Genomic DNA, 23,472 nt, shown 5'->3' on the forward strand with positions numbered 1-23,472 from the left:
TTTAATATACCCGGCTTTAGACTAAACTCAGATGTTGCTGAAATTATCTGTCGATGTCAAATCAAATGTCTAACAAAGCTTGCTCTTTGGACACCCTTTCTTCATGGCTTATAAAACAACATTGTCCATGTTTATTACCTCATCATGATCATCACCAGGATGTTTAGTCAACTTTTGTCAGGAGCGTGTTCTGACACACTCTCAAACACTCCATAATCATACCGGCACTTAAGAAGACCCAAGTTTCACTTAAGATTTATCATCCGCCGGTGGCCAATCCGCCGGTGGTGCATTGCTGAAGTAATTGAAAAGGCCGCGTTATGTCAAGTGATTGAGACATTTCAATCCATTCCACAGAGACCGACCTTAAGTCACATCCACCAATCCCTGCATGACAATAAGGATGTACTTCCTTTGTTACTTGTCATGTCAGCAGCCTTTGATACCATAGACCATGTTGACCAAGCAATTTTGTTATTATTAGACTTAAAGTTCGTTGTAATTTCACCGGACCTGTGTTGGGGTGGTTTAGATCGTAGCTTACACGTTGTACAAGAGTATGAACAACAATGCCATATCCAATCAGAATGTTCAGTTTGTACAATGTTTCAGATGGCAACAATGATTCCATGCGTCGACTCCGTTCATCCTCAGATGCTTCCAAGCTGGGGTATACCTTAGTCGAAGTCATATTTTTCAGAGAGAGCAACTCGCGGGCTTATTGGTGGTGTTTATACTACTGATGCAAAGGGAATGAATTATGGACTTCCTCAAGGATCTATTGTGGGCCCTGTGGGGTTTACGATCTACGCCATGCCTAGATATAGTAGAATCGTCAAAAAACAGTCTCTTACATGTAGACAAAGTACACCAGCTTTATTCCATTTTGATTCATCATCAACTGAATATGCTTTACCAAAGAAATACAATTCATGGATGAAATGTAATATGTTGAAGCTAAATAATAGCAAAACGAATTTTTCGTCGCAACGTTATCATTTTAAACTCAGTGACGTGTGTTGTAATAGATGCAAGTAACGTGCACCAAGAGATCTTGTTATATGCATGTAGTTATCTGAATCCATGAAATGGCGTTTTCGAGTGGTATATTCAATTATTTTCCTGATGGTTATTTTCTCTCTTATTGTAGTTTTAAGTGATCACTTTTATATATAGCGATGTTTTATTTTTATTCTTCTTGGATCTTATACTTTTGTAAGGCGTACTCGCTGTATGGCGTTAAATAAATATTTGTAAATAATATTTATAATTATTATTTCATATATGAAGAGATGAACTTGATTGTGTTTTGCACAAGTACCATAAACTTTGACCTTGAAAATGTCGTATTGCCCAACCTATCCGCACCTATAACCAGGACACGCACTCCTGGAGTTTGCTCTGCTCTCTGACTCACACCTGCTTAAACGTGGATTCCTGACGTTCTCTTATATGGGAAGTACTCCGTAAAAAGTAAGTCTTACTACACCAATGTATGCGGAAGTTTATGACAGATGTTATGTGACAAAAAATTAATTTCCCAGGATTGAAGACAATGGAGACGATTAACGTAGTTCCCTTGGGTTTTTTTAGTACTAGCCGTCCTTAATTTAAGCATTATTATAGCAGATTATCCAAATTAAATTGATATAGAGATATAAATAAAACCGCTGTAACTGTTATAGTATATAAAGTTATGATAAATTAGTCAACATTGTTTGGAGACCTAATTCAGTCGATCTAACAATTACGAACATTTTTTATGTACCACCCTCCACAATGTTTCCTCTTTCTTGTATAACCGTAATTGTTACGAAAGCTGTTTGCAATCATTTTTTCGAACAGGTAATGTGCCCCACCTTTCCAATACTAGCACTGAATACCAATACTAATCCTGATTTATTAAGAACCGAATTATCAGACCGAAACATGCACTAAATAAATAGTCACTTGCGTTACAAGTGCACGGAGACGGGATTCTTTAGTTCTTAGATTCGTAGATTCTTTCTTATGTTTCGATGTTCGATTCCATGCATCATGTTTCGTTGTATAAATACATTTTTGAAACCACTTGAACATATTGAAATGCTTTATTCTGCCTATTGATCTACTGATTTTGGTAGTGTTTTTTCTTGCCGACTTCAGATTTATGAAAGTGTAATAGGTTAAATAATACCGGAATGATTATGAAACAAGAAAGAACATTATGGTCGTCCACGTGCTCGTTTAATTTACTCAATCAAATCAACAACATGATATGTTTACAAGCATCGGTTGAAAATAATTATGTCACGTGCTTTCACTGGCTTTCATTTGTAAGGAATCACTTGATTATATCATTCGGTAGAGCAATATAAGAGAAAGCATGATTAGAACCAATCAGTTCGTTAGGAGGTTTCGAGTAAGACAAGTCTGGTAAATAAGATACCATCATCTATCCAAAATGAATGATTCTTGGCTAAATGCTGATGTATTAACATCTGAATTGAACGACTCTTGGTTTAATGACAGCCACATTGATAATAAACTCCTCCGAGTTGAAGATCGAATCAATACAACTGTGTATTTGATTTTCGTCGTGATATTTTTCATTCTTGGTCTCTTCGGTAATTCTTTGATCCTTCTTGCAGTCTTTTTCGAGACCAAACTCCGCACTCTTGGTTACGCTTTCACCGTCAACTCAGCTATTTCCGATTGTTTCGTGCTGATTCTGGCAGATGTGTTTATCATTATTGGAATCACCACTAACGGGCAGTTCTTGCTGCAAAGTTGGACCCTTTGTGAACTATCGTCGTCATTTTGCCTGTCTGTTTGCATATGTTCAATTTGGAGCCATGCAGCAGGAAGCTTTCATTCTTATATTCGAATCTGTCATCGTCTTCGATATCATAAGATTTTCAATCGCACCGTAGTAATGGTCATCATTATACTCATCTGGATTGGGAGTCAGCTTGTGGTATTTCCAACTCTAATAGGTTGGGGTGGACACAGTTACAACGCGTTTCTAGGGTACTGCGTACCAGATCATCTCATATCACCAAGTTACACGTTGTTCTTCCTATCTGTCGGTATTTTCACGCCACTAATGATATCAACTTATTCATTCATAAGAATCGGTTATGATGTACGTATCGCACGTCAACGAGTGCGCGCTGTTAGTCCACGCAATCCCTGGGCTACAGCCGGGAGAAAATCTTTACTCAAACGGGTACCATCTCGTATCAACTCCAATGACGCGCGGCTCGTCCGCTCATTTCTATTCATCACTCTGTACCTCTTCAGTGCTTGGGGCTTTCTCGTAGTGATCATGATCTTCGGAGATAGCAAATCTTTCAGCGCAACTCAGATTACTATAGCCATGACATTCGCGCATACCCACTGCAGCATGAATGGCGTACTTTACGCGGTGACTAATAAAGATTTTCGGCAGACATACGTGAGAATCTGTAGACGAATATGTAGACGTCTCTTTGAATGTTGTAAATGTGATACGGATTCTGTTATTAATGTTGACAATATTGCTAATGAGAGGAGAAGCGAAGAAGACACTAAAAAGCGACAAGCAGGCAATGTACCCAATGTCATTACAATCACTTAAAGTTACGTTTAAATAAAACAATTGGTCCCATCCTACCGTAATTGCGTAAGCTGTCTTTTGCTGTTTTGAGAGATTTGAAATAAAATAAGCTAATTTCGAAAGTTCTTCGTGCTACAACTTCACTTAGTGGACATGGACAGAATGCAAAGCAAAAGCGGTTTACACGCCGCACGCACCTTTTTCAAGATCCAATGACAGAATAATGGCTTGTGGATGGACAATAACTTAACATTAGTTCCGATCCGTTTTACAAATTTTCTCCTAAATAAAAAAGAGATCAATCAGATCATCGTCAATTCAGATTTACTTTAACATGAATCAAATCGACCAAAATGCACGCAACCATCTACCGGTATGCGCCTTGGTAAAATCACTCAACAATATCCGAGAGCGACGACAAACCATGCAGTCCCCAACAACTGCGTCAGCCTGAAGGAACAGACGTCATTACGTAGTTGCAACGACTGTGGCCCTAAAGTTGACTTTGACAGTATTCCAAGATATTCCAATAGGTCGCCGTTTCAAGTCTCAACTCCAATACGTTCAAGAACACTGATGATTACTACTGTCATTTTGTACAGCCAGCTTGGTTGTCGACAAACAAGTCGGCCGTACAAAATGTCAACACACTACATATACCGTCAAATTAAAAACATTGTAAATTTGAATTTGGAAGTGTCATCTTTTCGGCAAATGAAAACTGAATACATCTAGCTGAGCTAACGCATAATTTGTATTATAATCGTGACCGAATCACTTTCATTTTATTGTCCCATTTTAATGACCAACTTCAAGGCCATCTTATAGCCAGGGTGTGTGATTTGCTCCACAGCGACGCCCTCAATATTTGTTGAATTTCTACTTTTTGTGTGATTGTAATGCCCAATGGTGAAAGACATGCCACGTGAAAGACAGCCTGAAGTGCTTTAATTACAGTACATTTTAAGTTTCTATAATTTTTCTCAGCAGCTCAAATTATAATAGACTTATTATGTCTCTTTTGGAGAGTGAGTTTCTTATCTTTTACATTTAGGAGAGTTTGTCAAATGCAGTTTACGTGTCCGTCTAGAAGATGATGTTGACGTGGATGTCGAGGTAAACCTGAACGGCATTTCGCAAACTCTCCAGTGTGTACTGTCAGTTCAACAATCATACATGGGGCCAATTAACTCCAGTATAATCACACAATTTATGAATATTTTAATATACATGTAGCTCCATTTTATTATGTTTATTTAATTATTGGGCTCTGTATTATAGATTTATTTTACTATAAATATTGTAATTTATTTTTTGCAAATAACTTAAGGGCTCGGATAGCGATGTTTTCACGTATTTTTCGTTGGACCTGAGAGCACATTAGACATATCGACTTGTATTTTGAAAACGAGGAATGTCCTTCTGATATCATTTTTTTTTTAATTCGCGATGAAAATTGTATAGAGATTTAAAGTGTATGTAGTTGGCAAGAAAAGCCGTACATCATATGAAAACTTTGACCTTTCTTATTGAAGATATAAATTTTTCCCCAAAAGACCTATTTTTTCAGGTTTGGGAAAAAAATCTTCAATGATATGTCAAAATTTTCAAATGATGGTCAGCTTTTCCTCCCAACTAAATACATTTTAATCATTGGATTAATAAAGTTTACTTCGAGGACTAAAAAAAAAAAAAAATATAAAAATATCAAATTTTAATAATCTGCCATAAAATTTGTATTATATCGCAAATTTAAAAAAATCGCAAATTATTTGATATCAGAAGGAAAAAAATCGCAAATATTTATTTACGTATGAGTACATGTAGGTTAATTTTACGTATGGATACAAGTAGATTGAAGATGAAGTTAATTTTATATCATGCAAGTGACGTCAGTATATCTTTTGAGTTATAATATGAGTTGGATTCTGTTATATTGTAGTCTTATAAATGGTTCATGTGTTATTTGTAAAAAAGAGACACAAACTTGACGACTAATAAAATGAACTGATAACTAACGGTTTTTTGTGTGTGTTATCCCGTATTTTATCTCTTTTGAGAAGATCATCATCGCCTGGCGAGTCCACTCATGTTGATTCCAGAGGATGATTTAAGCACTTCCCACCACGCCACTGTGTTGACTTGCGGTTAGCACAGCTGTGTGAGTGAACATGACACCACTGCTCACACATTGCATTGACTGGCATGGTTAAATTTGAATTTGGACTGATATATTTACAATAAAAACGCATTCAAAATGCTAGTCGATTTCACATATTTTTATGTTACCTACAGAAGGTGGGAATTATCCTTTATGCATACATCACTTTTGTTCTGAAATCGACCAAGTAATAATGACACACGCACAATTCTTAAACAGCGTCTTTTGCACAGAATGCAATGGGATTTGAAAAGTAAAGTGGCAGTTGAAACTCTAGTGATAACACGTTTGCAGTGCATGAAGGGGGTTCCTTAAATCATCCTGTGTTGATTCAAACGAAGCGTCTATATCTACGGTACAGTCCCTCATTTCAATTATATAGTTTTGGTTTCTCTATTGTTCAGAAACCAAAAATCAAGGGATTAAAATGTGGAGATGAACTGGTATGCAATCATAACACTATTGTGCTGGGAGGACACAAGAGGGTATATAATCAAAAGTATAATGGCCTATAACCATACGTATATAATAGCCCGTATTGTGCTAACATTTTCATTATCGATATCTATCAACGCGGGCGACTTTTGCCGTATATAGGTGGCACACTTCCATGACACCATAAAATTACACCCGAGTTCCGAGATTCGTTTGATAAGTGTATGTTATCACACGAGTTGGGCGCATAGACATCGTTGAGACAAAGGATGGATATATCCCGGTGCTGCGTGCAAAACCACATACCTTTGCAAAATATGATATTTTGCATATGCAAAATTACATACTTTCCAAAAGTATGTAGTTTTGCATATGCAAAACTACATACTTCGGCAAAATATGTAGTTTTGCATATGCAAAATATCATACTTTACGGTCACTATGAAAAAATACAAGTTTTGCTGGGAAACCCCGTGCAGTTCGTGTTTGTGAATAAGGGCGCATGTCACAATGATTGGTAACTTATATTTTAAAAGGCAAACTTTAGCGGACTGTGTATGTAACAAATGAATTAGCAATATCTGTATCTGTCTCCACAATCCTAAAGTATTAGGCTACATATAATATAAATTATTCTTTGAAAGTAGAGAATATTAGAACAGTGACCGTATGGATCCATTCTGCCCCTAAAGCGGCCGATACCGAACAACACATAGGGCCTACACGGCCTTGACCTGCGGTTGTCTAAATTCTGAGGGATTTGCATGCTGGCCAGGTAGAAGATAAATAACAGAGTGGGCAGAGTGTCCTTCAGCTTTTCCGTGTTTGGTCAGACCTACCGTATAGGCGTAGGCTGCATGGGGGTGTATCCCGGGGGGTGTATCCTGCATAAATTAGTGTTCTTGGTCAAACCTGAGAGTAGTATACCTAAGGTTCAAACACATGTTTCACACTTCAGTGTACGCTGCATGACTGTATGTTTCTGTTTTCAGGGATGATTATCCTAATGTCTAATAAATGATGAGGGACATTAATTTGGTGGTATGCACCCTTACAACACACATCGCGCGGTGTTTCTTTATGCAAAATAAAAGTTATGCAAAACATCATACTTTGTTAGTATGTAGATATGAATGCTATACCGGGGGATATATACGAGACCTAGGCCTACATGTAGAAATCATGTGCATATAGACGAATCCAAGTAGCCAAGTCATGGTCAGGATTTGGTCGGACATCTTTGGGTAGCCGCTAGCACCAACCTGGTGTTTTGAGCGTCCGATTGTGCAAATAAAAGCCGCCTAACACCTAGAGAAGATGCAAGGACGAGGAGGGTTAATAGAATAATAGCTATATATATATAATGGAGATAATTCCGCAGGTAATCCCGTCGCATCTATTCATATACATAGTCCTTTTGTTCGCAAGTACATCAATGCATAGATACCGCGTATAGTTAATCCGATTATTATGTCACTTCAACAACGAATAGACCATGCTGTGTGTTTTGTCGAAGGAACTGTATTGTGTTATTCTTTTGTCTACCTGTGTTTTCGCGGAAGGTGTAAACCGGGTGATGGAATGCAGTTTATAATTTCCGCCAAGGCCAAATCATTTCACATTTTGAGTGCATTGTAGCCGACGGCTACCCAACTAAAGGCTGCTAGTCAGGTGCCCGGGTCAGGTGTAGGAATGCGTGTATTTGGATTCGTCTATATTGATGGGTGGGGGGGGTGTTTTGTTTATGATTGTCTGAAATATAAACGATGCATGATGATGTAGATGATTTGATTATGAATTAGATTATTCCCGGAAAGCACAACCCATACCTCTTACCTATGTTCCCTATAACCTCCTCCTCCCCCTCCCCACACTCGATATCGACTCTTCCCTATTATTCCACTCCACTCTTGAGCCCCCTCTCCCTCCTTCCCTTCCCACTTCCAATGTGCTCTCCCCTCTGTTTCTCTTTCTCCCTTACCCTTACCCCCTCCCCCCTCACACACACACACCCCTACCCTCTTTCCCTGGCGATCTCTTCTATCTCTCTCTCTCTCTCTATTCTCCAATAAATAAATTGAATAAAACATTAGTTTGTAAATTAAATCTAATACTGGAACTAATTTGCAACTCACTTTGCTACGTTGCGTCCGAAAACATCGGACTTCGTCAGGCATCTGATTGAAGATGTTGTGATGACGTCAGATGTTGTGACGTCAGACGGCGAGGAATGTCTCGTAACGCCGGGTCCCATGCACGTGACAACTGGAAGCGGAATCACAACATCTTCAATCAGATGCCTGACGAAGTCCGATGTTTTCGGACGCAACGTAGCAAAGTGAGTTGCAAATTAGTTCCAATATTAGATTTAATTTACAAACTAATGTTTTGAACTACTGGATGAATAATCTACACCAAGATATAAATTGAATAAAAGTTAGTTAAAACCAGCTTTCTATGATATTGATCTTCCGTCATGCGACATGCACATAAATAGAGTTGTGTATAATCAGGGATATAATAGTGTTTATATCAATGAAGTCATAATCTGTCAAGTGGCTATTGTAATGTCTGTGGAAATATTTCGACGGTCTATATATTTTCACAGTGAAATCAGCTTAGGCTAATTCGTAGTCTCAAGTCAATGCTTTCAAACTAAATCAATGCTTTCAAATGTAGACTGCTTTGTTCGACTTCTCTGCTCGTGAATATTGCACTGCGAAATTTAAACATTTCTTTTGTATACTTAGATCAGGTAACTCGAAAATCCTGTAATTTTATTCGTCACACCACTTATAAGAAACTGAAACCAAAACCGAAACTACCTGTCACAAATGTTTAGTTTTAAACAAAAGGTATAGAAACAATGAGTTCGATATCTTGTGATTCAAGTGGTTAGGCAGGACAATAGGAAACCACGTGACCAAAACCAAAACCAAAACTAAAACTCAATATTTGAAATGAGGCACTGCGTCTAAGGTAAAGTATTTTGTCTTGAAGTATGACCAACAACCCACTTGACCAAACAAAAGGGAGTAATTGTTCAGCAGTCGCTTACACATACCCTCTTTTGATCGCCCATTGACATGATACACATGTCCCGAGATTAAGCAACAAAACCAACGGATTGCACACATCTATTCGTTTCCGATTAGAGTTCTGACATGTTGGAAAATGTTGCCAATCAATATTCATGCGACACTCAGAACGCTAGTGAATCGATGGCTATTGATGTACAATACTCACTCGGTCACTTAATTAGGCACTGGAAACGATCGAATTCGGTGCTGAAATTCGGTGCTGAAAAAAACAAACACTTTGACCAAGTCAGGTCAAGTTCAAATTGGCCACCATTGTTAGATCGCTGAAATGTTATATTCGCATATTGGCAGCATGAGCATTTAGCGTATAGCGTGCTGTAAATGACTGCGTAGACACAAAAGATTTGATGGATAAAGAGACTAATGTGCGTCCGACATCACTGTCAATCAAATTCCCTACGATCCTTGATTGGTTAATAGCGCGTAAAAGGAAGGTCGATTTATCTGTTGCCGATCGGAGGAAAGGAATAGCAGAAAATTGCGAAAAATTACGTGCTTAAGGCAAAAAAGCAACTTTTCTAGGCATTGTTGACATCGTGCCTTCACGAAAGAAAGTTTCCAACTATAAAGACCTAACTTTTGAGATGGTTTGTGTGTTTGAAGGTGCAAAATTAACAATAAGGCGGCCGGTTTTACCGTCGCGTTTAACAACTCATATCATCATGACACCTGTAAACAAACCGTGCTCGAGTTTGATTGACAGTCAGACGCAATTTTTATCTATGTCTTCCATTATAGTGGAGTGTGTTTTCTACAGGGGCAGAGCAGTAGCAGAATTAAGTTGATACGCAACTACGACGTATAAGTAGGTTTGTCGATTGACTGCACCCTGACTGTAGTCCAATACAGGACCAACGCAATATTTAGCACCATAATATTGCGTTGGTCCTGTATGGACTACCCTGACTGCGGTTCTTGTCGAAGGGACGGTCCTTTTTTTAGAAGGAACAAGGAGCAGAGGCAGGAAGAGAGTGATGTGGTTATCAAATCTGAAAGACTGGCTAAAAGAAAAGGGAGCTGAACATAAAGCGACAGAGCTTCTGGAGATGGCTTATAACAGAGAATTGTGGCATGACATGATCGCCAACGTCTTAGGATATGGCACCTAGAGAGAGAGAGAGAGAAAAGTTAATCAGAGATCCAAAATAAGATAATGGTTTATCATGTGTGCAAATAGTTAAGGGCATAACATACACCCTCTTCTATCCTATAACATCTAATTATTATCCTGTGAAATTCCTAAATGTACAACCAATTATCTTGCCAATTATACTCTCCCACAATTGCCAATTAATTTTCATGTGTAAGTTTTCGCCAGCCCATAGGGCTGGTATCTAATTCTGAGATGGGATTTGTGTACACTAAAGATTAGCTAAGATTATAGCCTTCTTCTATTGGTATGAATTTTTTTTTTACTTCTTGTGGTGGAAATTTTTTTGATGTCTGCTAATTCGATTTGCAAGGAAAAGAAAGTATGTTTTGCCGTTTCAACGAACGAAAACGATTGAGTATTGCCAAAGTTATGTTTGAATTAATTATGACTTAAAAAGTTATCATAGGTTAGGCCTACACATATAAACATAAACTTGTTCAGCTATCAGCATATCAAAAAAATGACATGGTCAACAATTAGTAATTAGCGGGGAATGATCACTGGAACGAGGTCATATCAGTGGACTACTGAGCATAGCATGATGTTTGGTTGCCTGTGAGTGCATAATTGATATGTTGATAACAGATCTAATAATGTTGTAGAATCAAAATCTTCATTATATGGACCACATTGAAGTCAAAGCAATTATCTATCCTATCCTGTATCGTTTTATGGATAAAATTGACTTAAAATGTTATTAATGATATTATTGCTATCTTTAACATCAGTTTTGTCTTTTCAACGGGAAAACTCCGATGGAAAATAACGTTTTTAGGGGCTAGCTATAATATTGAACAATATATCCCATATTTTGACATGCACTTATAGAAAATAAATAAATTATTGTCTTACTTTATAAATTATAAATACTGTAAAATGACACATAACTAAAGTGAGGCCACTTTCTATCTTTTTTATTTGATTCATAAAATTACATTCAACAAAATGATTGAAGACTGAGAAAACACACATTGCAGACTATTACAGAATGGAGTAGGTAAGATGCCATGTCCATAGCTTTGCAGGAGTTTCGGACCAACAATCAACACATTCAAAAAATACTGTTTACAAGTGAAGATTGTAGTGAATGATCAGTCCTTTATCATGTGCTTGCCACTATCTACTTTATAGTAAACTATACATTGCGAAATAATATAAATCATTTTAAAATAAAATGTGCATGTAAGTTGAGTTTACATAGCGAATTAACTAACAACTGCAGTGTATTTCTTGATTTTAATAATAAACATGGGTAAAAAGCAGTAAAGACAAAAATACAGAACAATTTGGAGTAATGAATTAAAGAGTTGACAGGAGTTATAGGAGTTAATGCTTTTTGCTGTTTCAGTGTGCATGTTCTCACCATTGATGGTTTGGTGAACTGTCATGTAACGTGCATGGATGTAAGCGTGATCCTAAAAAATGCCTTTCACGGTGACCCAAGCTATTTACAAGACCTCTTCTGCATTGAGGCTGGCCTTCCCTTTTAAAGGGAATTTTTATCTGGAATAAGACATCAAAACTAAGATCATTGCTAGATAAAGATAGCCTGCCCTTGGCTTGACCCTGCTTGAACATAGATATGACCACACACCCCCACATTGTACCATGTGTTTTATACTCTAAAAAGATCAGTGTGTATGGTAAGAGCACCAGCGAATTTGCCATATTTTCAATTCAGAAAGAAAGTTCCTAAAATATATAGCCTACTTATTTTACCTTGGTAATGCAAAATGAACACAAAACATGCGTTGTCTCCACACACCAATTTTGGTACTTCTATTTGCTATGACAACTTGGTTCATTATCAGAAACATAAAGGAAAAAAAAAAAGAAAAAAAAAAAGATACAGACTTGACATTTAATATGGAATATTTTTCGCAAAGTTCCAAGACTGGTCTGAACGGAGTCTGCATAGACCGCACGGGCTAAATATTAATTGGGTGTGTCGGGAGATGGTGTAAAATAATTGTTTGATAGAAAATGTGCTTTCGATATGTTTACATTATGGTGCTCATAATGTAGCGACTTTGCCTAAAATGGCGGATTTAGGGAGGCTGAATTTGAGCTTTGTGGGGACACAATTTCGGACTTTATGCAACGTCGTTCTGTTATTATCAAATTTATAGGGGTTTGAGGTGATATTTCTTGAACTTCGTCAGCAACTGGCATTCATCACAGCTGAAATACACTTACAATGTACCAAGTTTTTGAACAGGGGAGGAGCTTCAAAATGGGGCTCTTAAAAGCTGTACGTACTCAGAAAGTTTGTATAGCCCCTGGGGTCAAATGTTATAAACTTACGGTACAAAAACAACTGTGCGGATTCCTGGTTGTCTAATGAACTCACACTGTTTCTTTGTGTACAGTAAGTTTATAACATTTGGCCCCAGGGGACCATTCAAATTTTCTGAGTGCATACCACATTATAGAGCCATATTTTTTAAGCTCCTCCCACAATCAAAACTGGTAGGTCACACAGGTGCATTTCAGTTCTGACGAACACTTATTGATATTTAGGTTCAATAAAATTGCTTCAAACCTCAATAAATTTGATAATATCAGAATAATGTTGCTACAATTCAGAAATTTTACCGCCACAAAATTCAAATTCAGTCTCCTTAAATCCGCCATTTTAGGCTAATTTACTACATTATGAACGCCATAATGTAAACTAATGGAAAGCACATTTTCTGTCAAACAATTATTTTACACCATCTCCCGACACACCACAATTAATATTTAGCCCGTGCCGTTTATGCAGACCTCTACCAGACCAGTCTTGAAATTTTGCGAAAAAGTATTCCATATTAAATGTCAAGTCTGTAATAATAATAGTTAAAAAAAACCAGAAACAATGATGATTCAGTACGCAAGAAATTACCTTTTGTCTTATGTAAATCCGTGGTCATTGCTATCTTCAGTAGATAGTCAAAATAATAATCATTAAAAAATCATTAAACATAAAGAAAAAAATAGAGGTATTAATTATTTTTTTTGTAGGCCCTAAATGCTATCTACAGAAGATAGCAAGCAAAGCAGAAAACATGCAAAATAATAATGTTCCAAAAAAACATTGCCTATCTTCAGTAGATAGTCAAAATAATAATCATTAAAAAATCATTAAACATTGGGGGAGGGCAATAATTACACCAATTTTCAAGAAAAAAGATAAGCTGGACTGCGGCAACTACAGAGGGATCAGCCTTCTCAGTCACGCATGTAAAGTCTTAACCCTAATCATCCAAAGGCGTATCATGAATAAAACAGAGCAAATTCTTTCTGAATCACAAGCAGGATTCAGACCTGGGAGATCAACCATCGACCAGCTCTTCACACTTCGACAGATAATGGAAAAGTATCTTGAGAAGAAGAAAGACCTTTACTGCTGCTACATCGATTTCGAGAAAGCCTTTGACTCTGTGTGGCAAGAAGGGCTTTGGAAGGCCCTCGGCTTCTTCGGCTTCTCCAGCAAAATCATCAGAAATCAACAAGTGCGGTAAGAGTAAATGGCGATCTAACAGACTGGTTCAAGACACTGGTAGGAGTGCGTCAAGGCTGCGTAATATCGCCACAACTATTTAACATCTTGCTAGAACTAGTATTAGTAATGCAATACGCCCTTCACGAAAGCAACAAAGGGGTTACTGTCCAAGGCCAGATCATCACCAACCTACGATTTGCTGATGACATTGCACTTATTGCGGAGAAGGAAGAAGACCTCCATACACTTGTCAATCTTGTTCACGACAGCAGTTCAATATTCGGATTAAAAATCAACATAGCCAAAACTGAAGTCCAGGTCATCAGCAGAGTACCAAAGCAAATCAACATCAGTATAGATGAGAAAAAACTTGTCCAGGTTGACAAGTTCACCTACCTGGGAGGAACAATCAGCCAACATGGATCCTGCACAGATGACATAAAACTCAGAATAGGGAAAGCACGGGGGCCGTTCAGAAACTTCAAAACATATGGAACTCCAAGGACATCCAAACACATACCAAGACAGAGCTTTACAAAGTCCTTGTCCTCTCAATATTGCTCTACGGAGCCGAGACCTGGACACTGAAGAAAGTCGATGAGGACAGACTACTCGTCTTTGAGATGATGTGTTTAAGGAAGATACTGGGTGTCACAAGACTGGACAAAATCCGTAACACAGCAATCAAGAAGCGCCTAGGTATCGAGCAATCTGTTGTTGATAGGGTAACTCAAAAAAGACTCTGCTTCTTTGGTCACATCCAAAGAATGGTACCATCACGTTACCCCAAACTTCTTATCGATGCTCACATCCATGGGAACAGACCCCGAGAGGTAGACCACCAAAACGATGGCTAGATTGCATCAAGGCTGACTGCACCAAATTAAACCTGAAGTCTGTGGTGGAGGCTAGTCACCAATCCATAAACAGACAGAAATGGAGGACCATCGTGAAACAGATGCCACCACTCAACCCCATGTTGGAGTGAACGGCATAGGTCAAGGTAGGTCAAAGACAGAAATAGAGGTATTAACTATTTTCTCTGTAGCACCTTAATGCTATCTACAGAAGATAGCAAGCAAAGCAAAAAACATGCAAAATAATGTTCCAAAAAACATTGCCTGACACGCTTTCTAGATGATGATTCAGTACGCAAAATCTGAGAATTCAGTACGCAAAATGAAATCCCGGGCAAAACAGCTATAATTGGACGCGCGCATAGAAAAAAAAAGCCAATAGGCCGAATGCAAAGCTACTGCACTGATAAAGAAATGTTAAAATGCCGAAGAAGCTGACCAAAATTTAAAACTTCACTTATGCAGCAGAGATTATGCAAGGCTGAGCTTTTGAACGCTCAATTCAAATCCGTTTTCACAAAGGAAAACATGACCACGATGCCTGAGTTTGAATCCAAAAACACTTCCTCTATTTCCAATATTGTGGTCTCAGTGAATGGCGTTACAAAATTACTTGCAAATTTAAATCCCAATAAGGCCACAGGGCCTGATGGGATTTCACCGCGTGTTTTGAAGGAGTTTTCTCCTGAAATTTCGCCCATCCTTGCCTTTATTTATCAAGCATCCCTTGATTCAGGGGTCTTGCCCAATGACTGGAAAAATGCAAACATATCACCAATTCACAAGAAGGGGGAGAGAACCAAGGCAAGCAATTATAGGCCTGTTTCTCTCACCTCAGTTCCATGTAAGGTATTAGAACACATCGTACATTCGCATATCATGAGTTTCTTAGATAAGCATAGCATTCTTACAACATCGCAACACGGTTTCAGAAAAGGCCACTCCTGTGAGACACAGTTGATTCAGACCATCCATGATTTTTCATATTCTCTTAACAATAAAACTCAAACTGACGCCATAATCATGGATTTTTCCAAAGCGTTTGATATGGTACCGCACAATCGTTTACTACTCAAATGCTCTCAATATGGTGTTAATGGAAAAGTAATGGATTGGTTGTCTGCATTTTTAAAAAATCGCAACCAACGTGTCGTTGTGGGAGGAGATTTTTCCGGCTGGGCAAGAGTGGAGTCTGGGGTCCCGCAAGGAACGGTCCTGGGCCCACTCTTGTTCCTTATTTACATCAATGATCTGCCGGATAATCTACACTCTAATGTACGTCTCTTTGCGGACGATTGTGTGATTTACAAAAATATCAAGTCGTCGCAAGATGCCCATATTCTCCAAAAAGATCTGGAGACACTATCATCATGGGAGAGCCGTTGGCAAATGAGCTTCAATCCAGACAAGTGCTTTGTTTTAAGAATACCAGCATCTAGAGCTCCGATAATTACCAAATACAAACTTGGGTCTACCATTCTTCAAGAAACCACTCAACACAATTACCTGGGGGTATAGATTCAGCAAGACCTGAAATGGAACTCACACATAAATAAGATAACATCCTCCGCTAGTAGAACACTTGGTTTTGTGCGTAGAAACCTAGGGGCATGCACGAGAGATACTAAGAAAGCTGCATATACAGCTTTAATCAGACCAACACTAGAATATTGCTCGGCAATATGGGATCCATATTCAAAAGAACTCATACAGAAGGTGGGGAAAATCCAACGTAGATCAGCCCGTTTTATACACAACAACTACGATTGGAAGGAGAGTGTTACAGATCTCATGCGTAAATCCGAATTGGACATGTTATCAACAAGACGTAAAATTTCAAGACTCTGTATTCTACACAAGGCCATAGGGGGGCACTTAGCATTACCAGTGCAAAACTACTTACGGCCGACCCAGAGGCTCACTCGCAGATCAGCACAAGGAGCATATATCGAACACCACACCAGAATTGACAGTTATAAGTACTCTTTTGTCCCCAAAACTGTAAGGGACTGGAATAGCATTCCATCGAACATAACCAACATCCCAGATCCTGAACACTTTAAGATCACATTGGGGGACTTCGTCCGAGTACAGGATCGAAACATTCATGACATTAGGGACTAAAAAAGTCCAAACAGTGCACACCACTATTCCTATTGCGTCTTGTTCCTACGAGGGATGTTGCATATAGTACTCCAAAAAGAAGAAGAAGAAGAAGAAGATTATCAGGAGCATGAAGGGAAAAAAAGAAACAAACAAAACAAAAAACAATGCAAAATAAAACAAAATAAAAAACAAAAAAACAATGATGATTCAGTACGCAAGAAAATTACCTTTTGTCTAAATGTAAACCCGCCGTCATTGCTATCTTCAGTAGATAGTCAAAATCAATACCGTAATCATTAAACATAAAGATAATAGATAATTATTCTTTGTAGGACCTAAATGCTATCTACAGAAGATACATGTAGCAAGCAAAGCAAAAAACATGCAAAATAATAATGTTCCAAAAAACATTGCCTAATTTCTAGGTGATGATTCAGTACACAAAATAAGTTGCGCCGGGTTCAGTTGCGTTGATGACATCCATGGTAATTTTGGTTTAAAAATTTTATTGATAAAATCCTGGAAAGCACCCTCTGTGAATCAAAATTTCAGAAGAAACGAGCGCCCTCTTTTGTTTTAATTTGCTTATTTCAATGGCGGACGTGGAATCTTGCGTTTTTTCCACCCGGCTGTCTGGTTTGTTTTTGCGGAAGTAAGATGTAACACCTAATCTTGACAAGTCATTGCAGGGAATCACATAGCAACGGTAAGAAACAAACCTTGTAAATATAAAAATGTGGTGTTTGTAATCATTCAGACACATTTTAAGCGTTGTTTACAGTTAATACATGACGTGACGTGACCGTATGCTGCGCCCGATTCATGCGCTGCATTGCCGACATGATTCATGCCATTTGGCATTGCATTTGCAATGCCAATGGCAAGCCAATGGCAAATGATTGCCATTCATGCATTCATTGGCATTTTGCATTATTCATTTGTATTACATTCATGACATTGGTCCTGTGAACTTGTAGCTGTACAAGCTGTAGTAACTACAAATTTCGAACGTTTGAGGACTTGTTCTCGAGGACGAGGTTGTTTGTAGCCGCCCGAGGTCCTCGGCGAGGACGAGGCAAAAACATGAAAAAGGTACTCACACGCACACCTCTCCATGACCATGACCTCCGTCACTACGATTTCCACTCTCATGACTGTCCTCCGAAGGTCTGAGATGTTTACCTTAAACCTGTCCAGGGTACACAGACAGTCCAGTGTAGTCACGATTATCGCACTTTCAGTTTCCCACACGTTTGAACGGGAATTGGATTGCGTACTTTTTCGATGTCACTCTAGTGAGCAATTTTTTTCAATATTTTGAGAAAATGATGTCAAATTTTCGGCGATCCTGACTTTTAGACCACCCGCGCTTATAGGTGACCCCGGCCATCCGGGTACTTATTTCACATGACGCTACAGTGCCTACACTTACGCTTTTCAACCCACAATAGACCGTGGAGCAGTGCGACTAGTTGAAGACTTGTAACAGAGGCTGATTCAGTTTGTTGACATTTTGTTTTGACCTCGAATCAAGCATATTTTGGGCGATTCGGTAAAATAAGGGTTAAATACTTGGCGAAAATTGCATTTTATGTGAAGCTGAACACATGAACATGTAGAGGAGAGTCTTTATTTTTGTTGTTGGCTGGAGGCCCCATGTCGAGAAGTTATAGAAATGGTAGTATTTTGGCCGATTTGAAAAGGGACAAACCACAGAAAACTACAAATTTGACTTCTGAATCGGATTTGTTGTCAACGGAGGTCAACGTCTTGTGACGTCACTCCGGGGTCACCTATAGGGCTAAAATATTACTATTTCATCAAGGTTTAATATCCTAACAAGCTTAAACTATATAAGTTTCATCTAAGGAGTCAAGCTTTAAACTATTTAGCAAAAATATCCAACAAGCTAAAAACAATTTTTACCCGTTTTTAACAAGCTAAAACCAATTTTTGAAAAGAAGCTTAAAACATCAATTATTTCATAGTAAAAATCATCTAAAAAAATCTTAACATAATACAGTGACCTACCTAATATTACTAATCTATGTTTCCGATGATATCCAAGAAGCTAAAATATTGTGAAAGCGGGCAGGGCTTTGAGTAATGAGGGAAATTTGGGGGTACAATGTATCACGTTTTTCGAGAAATTCGCCATTTTGAATAAACAATGTAAATGCAGAATTGCGCCACGCAGTAAAAGCGATGTCAAACGCGCTTGAAAATGCATGATACGCTAGCGTAAATTACCGTCAAAACGAGCGTACATCAAGCGCTTGTGCTATGCGAAATCTTCGGAGCTGGCATCACCAGTTTTGTTACCAGCTCTTTTAGGTCAAAAATAGCTATAAAAACATGAATTTTGGAACAAAATAAAGCTTGTTCAATGGAATAAAAGGTACTACCGGGTATGTTTGTACAGTTGAGAACATGTTTAACCTTGTTGCGAAAGTTTAATATGATAAATTTGCAATTTATATAGCTCGGGTGGTCTAAAAGTCAGGATCGCCAAATTTTCTATTCTGTATTGTTTGGTAATAATGTCTTTTGCCAATAGTATGTTTAAAGTTGTAATTTTGTGTTTTTGATCGCATAAAGATCGGATATTTTCGTTCGATTCAATTCTGAACCCTTCGCAAGGGTGCCGATTTCGCAGAACTTTGACGATAATTTTGCCTTTTGGACACTAAAATGCTTTCGATCCTTAATTTTGTTTCAACCGAGTCTTAAATTAGCACACACAATACGGTTGGTACCACTTTTATATACATTGATGAAATTTTAAAGATTCAAGTTTCTAACCGGCGCAAATCGTTAAGTGTGTATTTCCCATTGACATCCAAAATGGCGTAAGCCAGTCCTCCATATACATTATGGAATACCATATGGAACACTGTTCAATAGGCTTAACAACAAGCACAAAAAAAAACTGGTAGAACATTTTCGTACCAGATTTGGTATATCAACATAAAACATTTTGATTTGAAAATGTTTCAGAATTTTTTAAAACGCCAAATTTTTACCAATCTAACCCCATAGCAGTAGTGACATTGATCATATAGGCCCCCTACATACATTATACAGTCAACAATGAGTGATCAATCTCACCCCAAATAAATTGGGGTGAGATTGATCACTCTTTGATTTAAAAAAAATTATACAAACGCAATTCCTACCATCATACATTATATATTGATATAAAGTGGGGACCCTATTTGTTATAAACAATTAATATAATCCACCAAAAAATTATATGTGCCAGAGTTACAAACATAAAAAGGCCCAATTTGATCAATCTCACCCCTGTTGACGGTACCTAAATCGTCATTTTACCGAGAAAATGAACATTGAAATAATGGCTGTTGAAGTTTATAGTGGTCACATTTTGCACTTTCATCGAATCTCGCAGGAGAATTTGACACCAAAGCCAATCTTCTACTTTATTGCTAAGTGAAGTTATGATGAAATTACTGTGGGAACATTAGGCCATATTTATAGGTGTGCATGAGGGGACTTGATAATTTTTTGTTTTTTTTTTCAATTTGTTGTTTTCATTGTAATTTTAAAAACCTACTTTTTGTTGAATATTATGTATTTAATATCATTTTCAACACATCTGTGAAATTTTGTATGAAAATTCAAATTTTAAAGCACTTGGTAAAAATGCCATTTTAGCCCAAAACCATGATTTTTACCAAGCGATAACAAAAAAAATTATGATTATCCCAGGAAATAAGTAAACTGGAATTGTTATGTGAAAAGGGTGCAAGATTTTGTCAAACCATGTTTCCCTTGTCCTCTTCTTTTTTTCTCCTTTTTTCCTCTTTCTCTTCTCTTCTCTCCTTTCCTCTCTTTTTTGGGGAGGAGGGGGGGCTGCTGGCCCCCCTGAATCCGCGCCTGTGAATAACGTGCCGCTTGTCTTGAGTCACTGAAATTCCAGTGTAGTAACTGCATTCCTTGCCCCTATAAATAATATAACTTTTGTTACCAGTGTGTTATTGTTTTTTGAAAAAAAACAAAAATAGTCAAATTTATCAAGGAAGGTGTTACCACCTTAAAGGGTTATATGTCCCAATTTTTTTTTTTTTATTTTCATTTTTAATGAAATCCTAGTTGAATTTCAGTATTTTTAGCGACATGCTAATGTACATTTCCCTTCTTGATATTCGTTTCCTCAATAATAGAATAACCGTCTCGCTAATTACTTGTAAAAATGTCATTGAACTTCACAATGTAATTACCATACGTACAATTATTTTAAATAGTTCATTTGAAGCATTGATGTATTGAGAACATATCCTCCAAATCTGATGACATTCTTGCATAAAATAAACATTTTGCAGTCATTTTTGTAATTGAGGTCCGATTTGAATTAATAATTAAGCATTATCTCAAAAATTAAGCATGTGTTAAGGTTAAAAATGGTGTTAATTATTAGAGGTTGTCAATATACAACATATCAAAAACTAAATTTTTTGTCATTTTTGACCCAACTGGGTTCCAACGTGGGCATCACGATGATAGTCTCCTACACAACCACAACGCTGCCCCCCCCCCTAATCCGCTCCTGTGAGACGCTGTCTACTACCTAGCTTCATGGCCGAACAGGCGTACCGGGACGGAATTATTTTTTGCTGACTGCAAAATGTACAATGTTCATTTATGACCCATCACCCATCCCATGATTTTTGAGCCATGGTGCTCAAGAATCTAAAAAGTGTGGGGGGGGGGGAGGGTAGGGACACTAAATTATTTTTATAATGCGTGAGATTTTACTACATGTAATTTGACAGCTCTTTGTGTGCAATTAACTACCTAGGCGTGAGATTATAGGCCTACTACCTTGGCGTGAGACCGTGAAAAAGTGACCGAATGCATGAGACTCGCGCCCAATGTGACAGTTGACAGCCTTGCCGCCAGCGGCTCCCAACCACCACAACATGTTTTGACGTATGCAATTTCCACTCCTGCAGTGCACATGATAATATAATCAGGGCCAGAACTAAGGGTGTCTACGTTTACACGTTTCACGTTAGGCAATGAAATGGATAAAAGTTTGAGTCGTAGTAGGTTTTGTCCATGCAATTGAATTTAGTGATCATCAATGACATGACTGATGCAAGTTTTAAGCTTACTCAAAGTCAAGTAATATGGTAATATGGTAAAATTTTTTTTGTAAGATTTTTTTTTTACATACGTTTACACGGTTAACCGACCGGATTGTGGTCCGTTTCAACGGTTAGACAAATAACCGTTAATTTATACCCCTAGCCAGAACACAACGACCAACCAGCTTGTATTTTATTCCGATGGTCAGTCCATTCGACTTCTGGTAGAAGGTCAACCACATAGTCAATGGGAAAAAAGTGATGAATGCAAGAAGTACCTTAATCAACATTGGAAATGGTAATAATATCGTCCGGTGTATGGAGTCTAGTCCAAACAGTGGCGTAGCATCATAGGGCCATTGCCCCCAATTGATTGCAAAATGTAGAAAATCCCATAGGAAAATGGTCAAAAAATGGCGTATGTTCCCCCCCATCAGATCCGGTGCACACCTCCCCCCATCAGACCGGTTGTAAAGTCGGCCCCTGGTCAATTTTGTTTTCTTCCGTGTTTAGAAAATATATAAGCTTTGCAATAATATATCATTTGACTTCAAACAATATCCAGAAGCGGAGTTATGGCTTGTTAAACTTTGCTCCTTCAGTAAAAGGGTACATTATTTTTGTGCTACATTTATATTTCTCTTTTTCCACATCGCTGGTATTACATATCAAATTGTCATAATTGACGGTCACTTCAAATCATCCCCAAGTCAAGGAGGTTCAGGATTGTCCTCTCATTGTTGATTATTAGTTAACCCACCACTTAAACAGGATTTGGCCAAAGCAAATAAAGACTAGAGCTATTTATAACTCTATACATAAGTATAAGCTTATTATCCTCTTCAACAATTAGGATTAAAGATTGGCGTTTGACTGACACTAAAATGAGAAACATGTAGGACAAACATTAGGTAAATATGAATACAACTTTTATGCACATTTTGCACTGTAACTCGAAATACAATTTGCCGACTTTATGAGCGGTTTGAGATGGATGGTCACATATGATGACACATGCTACGCCAAAACAGAAATGTTTTGTAGACTCCTAACCGGAGCGATCTTACCTTTCTGATTTTTTTTTATCTTTAACCTCAAAGAGGTGAGGCAAATTGCCTTTATTTCTTTGTTATTATCTCTTTCCATATCATTATTATCTCATAATTATTACATAATATCATATTTCACTTGATTTGACATTACTCATATTAATTCATATGTCATATCATACATCTTATTATTGTATCATACATAGGCCTACATGTATTATTATCATACAATATTTTTTGATTGGGATTTCATGTCCAATACCTTTCTGATGTTGATTAGTCCTGGACCCCGGCCACCCCCTACAAGTTTGGACCGAGTAGGGTAGCCCAAGTCGGATAAAGGATGATGATCCGTTGTGATGTCACCAGTTGGGTGATTTCACAGAGGGATAGGGGAGTTGTTATTTGTTATTCATTTATGTGGTACTAAATGACTATTGG

General features: G+C 37.8%; 2 protein-coding genes across 2 annotated transcripts in view; both read left to right on the plus strand.

Annotated features, from left to right (window-relative positions):
• The first annotated feature begins 2,914 nt into the window (after positions 1 to 2,914).
• Positions 2,915 to 3,598, plus strand: LOC140152138 (uncharacterized). The gene has a single exon (XM_072174436.1). It carries the CDS (start codon positions 2,915 to 2,917, stop codon positions 3,596 to 3,598), a length of 684 nt encoding a protein of 227 aa, XP_072030537.1.
• A 13,869-nt stretch (positions 3,599 to 17,467) lies between these two features.
• The window catches only part of LOC140152139 (uncharacterized), a 71,374-nt gene continuing 65,369 nt past the window's right edge, over positions 17,468 to 23,472 (plus strand). Inside the window, exon 1 of the mRNA XM_072174437.1 lies at positions 17,468 to 17,580. The gene's annotated coding sequence lies outside the window, so the exon portion shown is untranslated. The remainder of the gene's footprint in view (positions 17,581 to 23,472) is intronic.

This window comes from Amphiura filiformis, chromosome 5 (genome assembly GCF_039555335.1).
Source record: "Amphiura filiformis chromosome 5, Afil_fr2py, whole genome shotgun sequence".
Lineage (NCBI taxonomy): Eukaryota > Metazoa > Echinodermata > Ophiuroidea > Amphilepidida > Amphiuridae > Amphiura > Amphiura filiformis.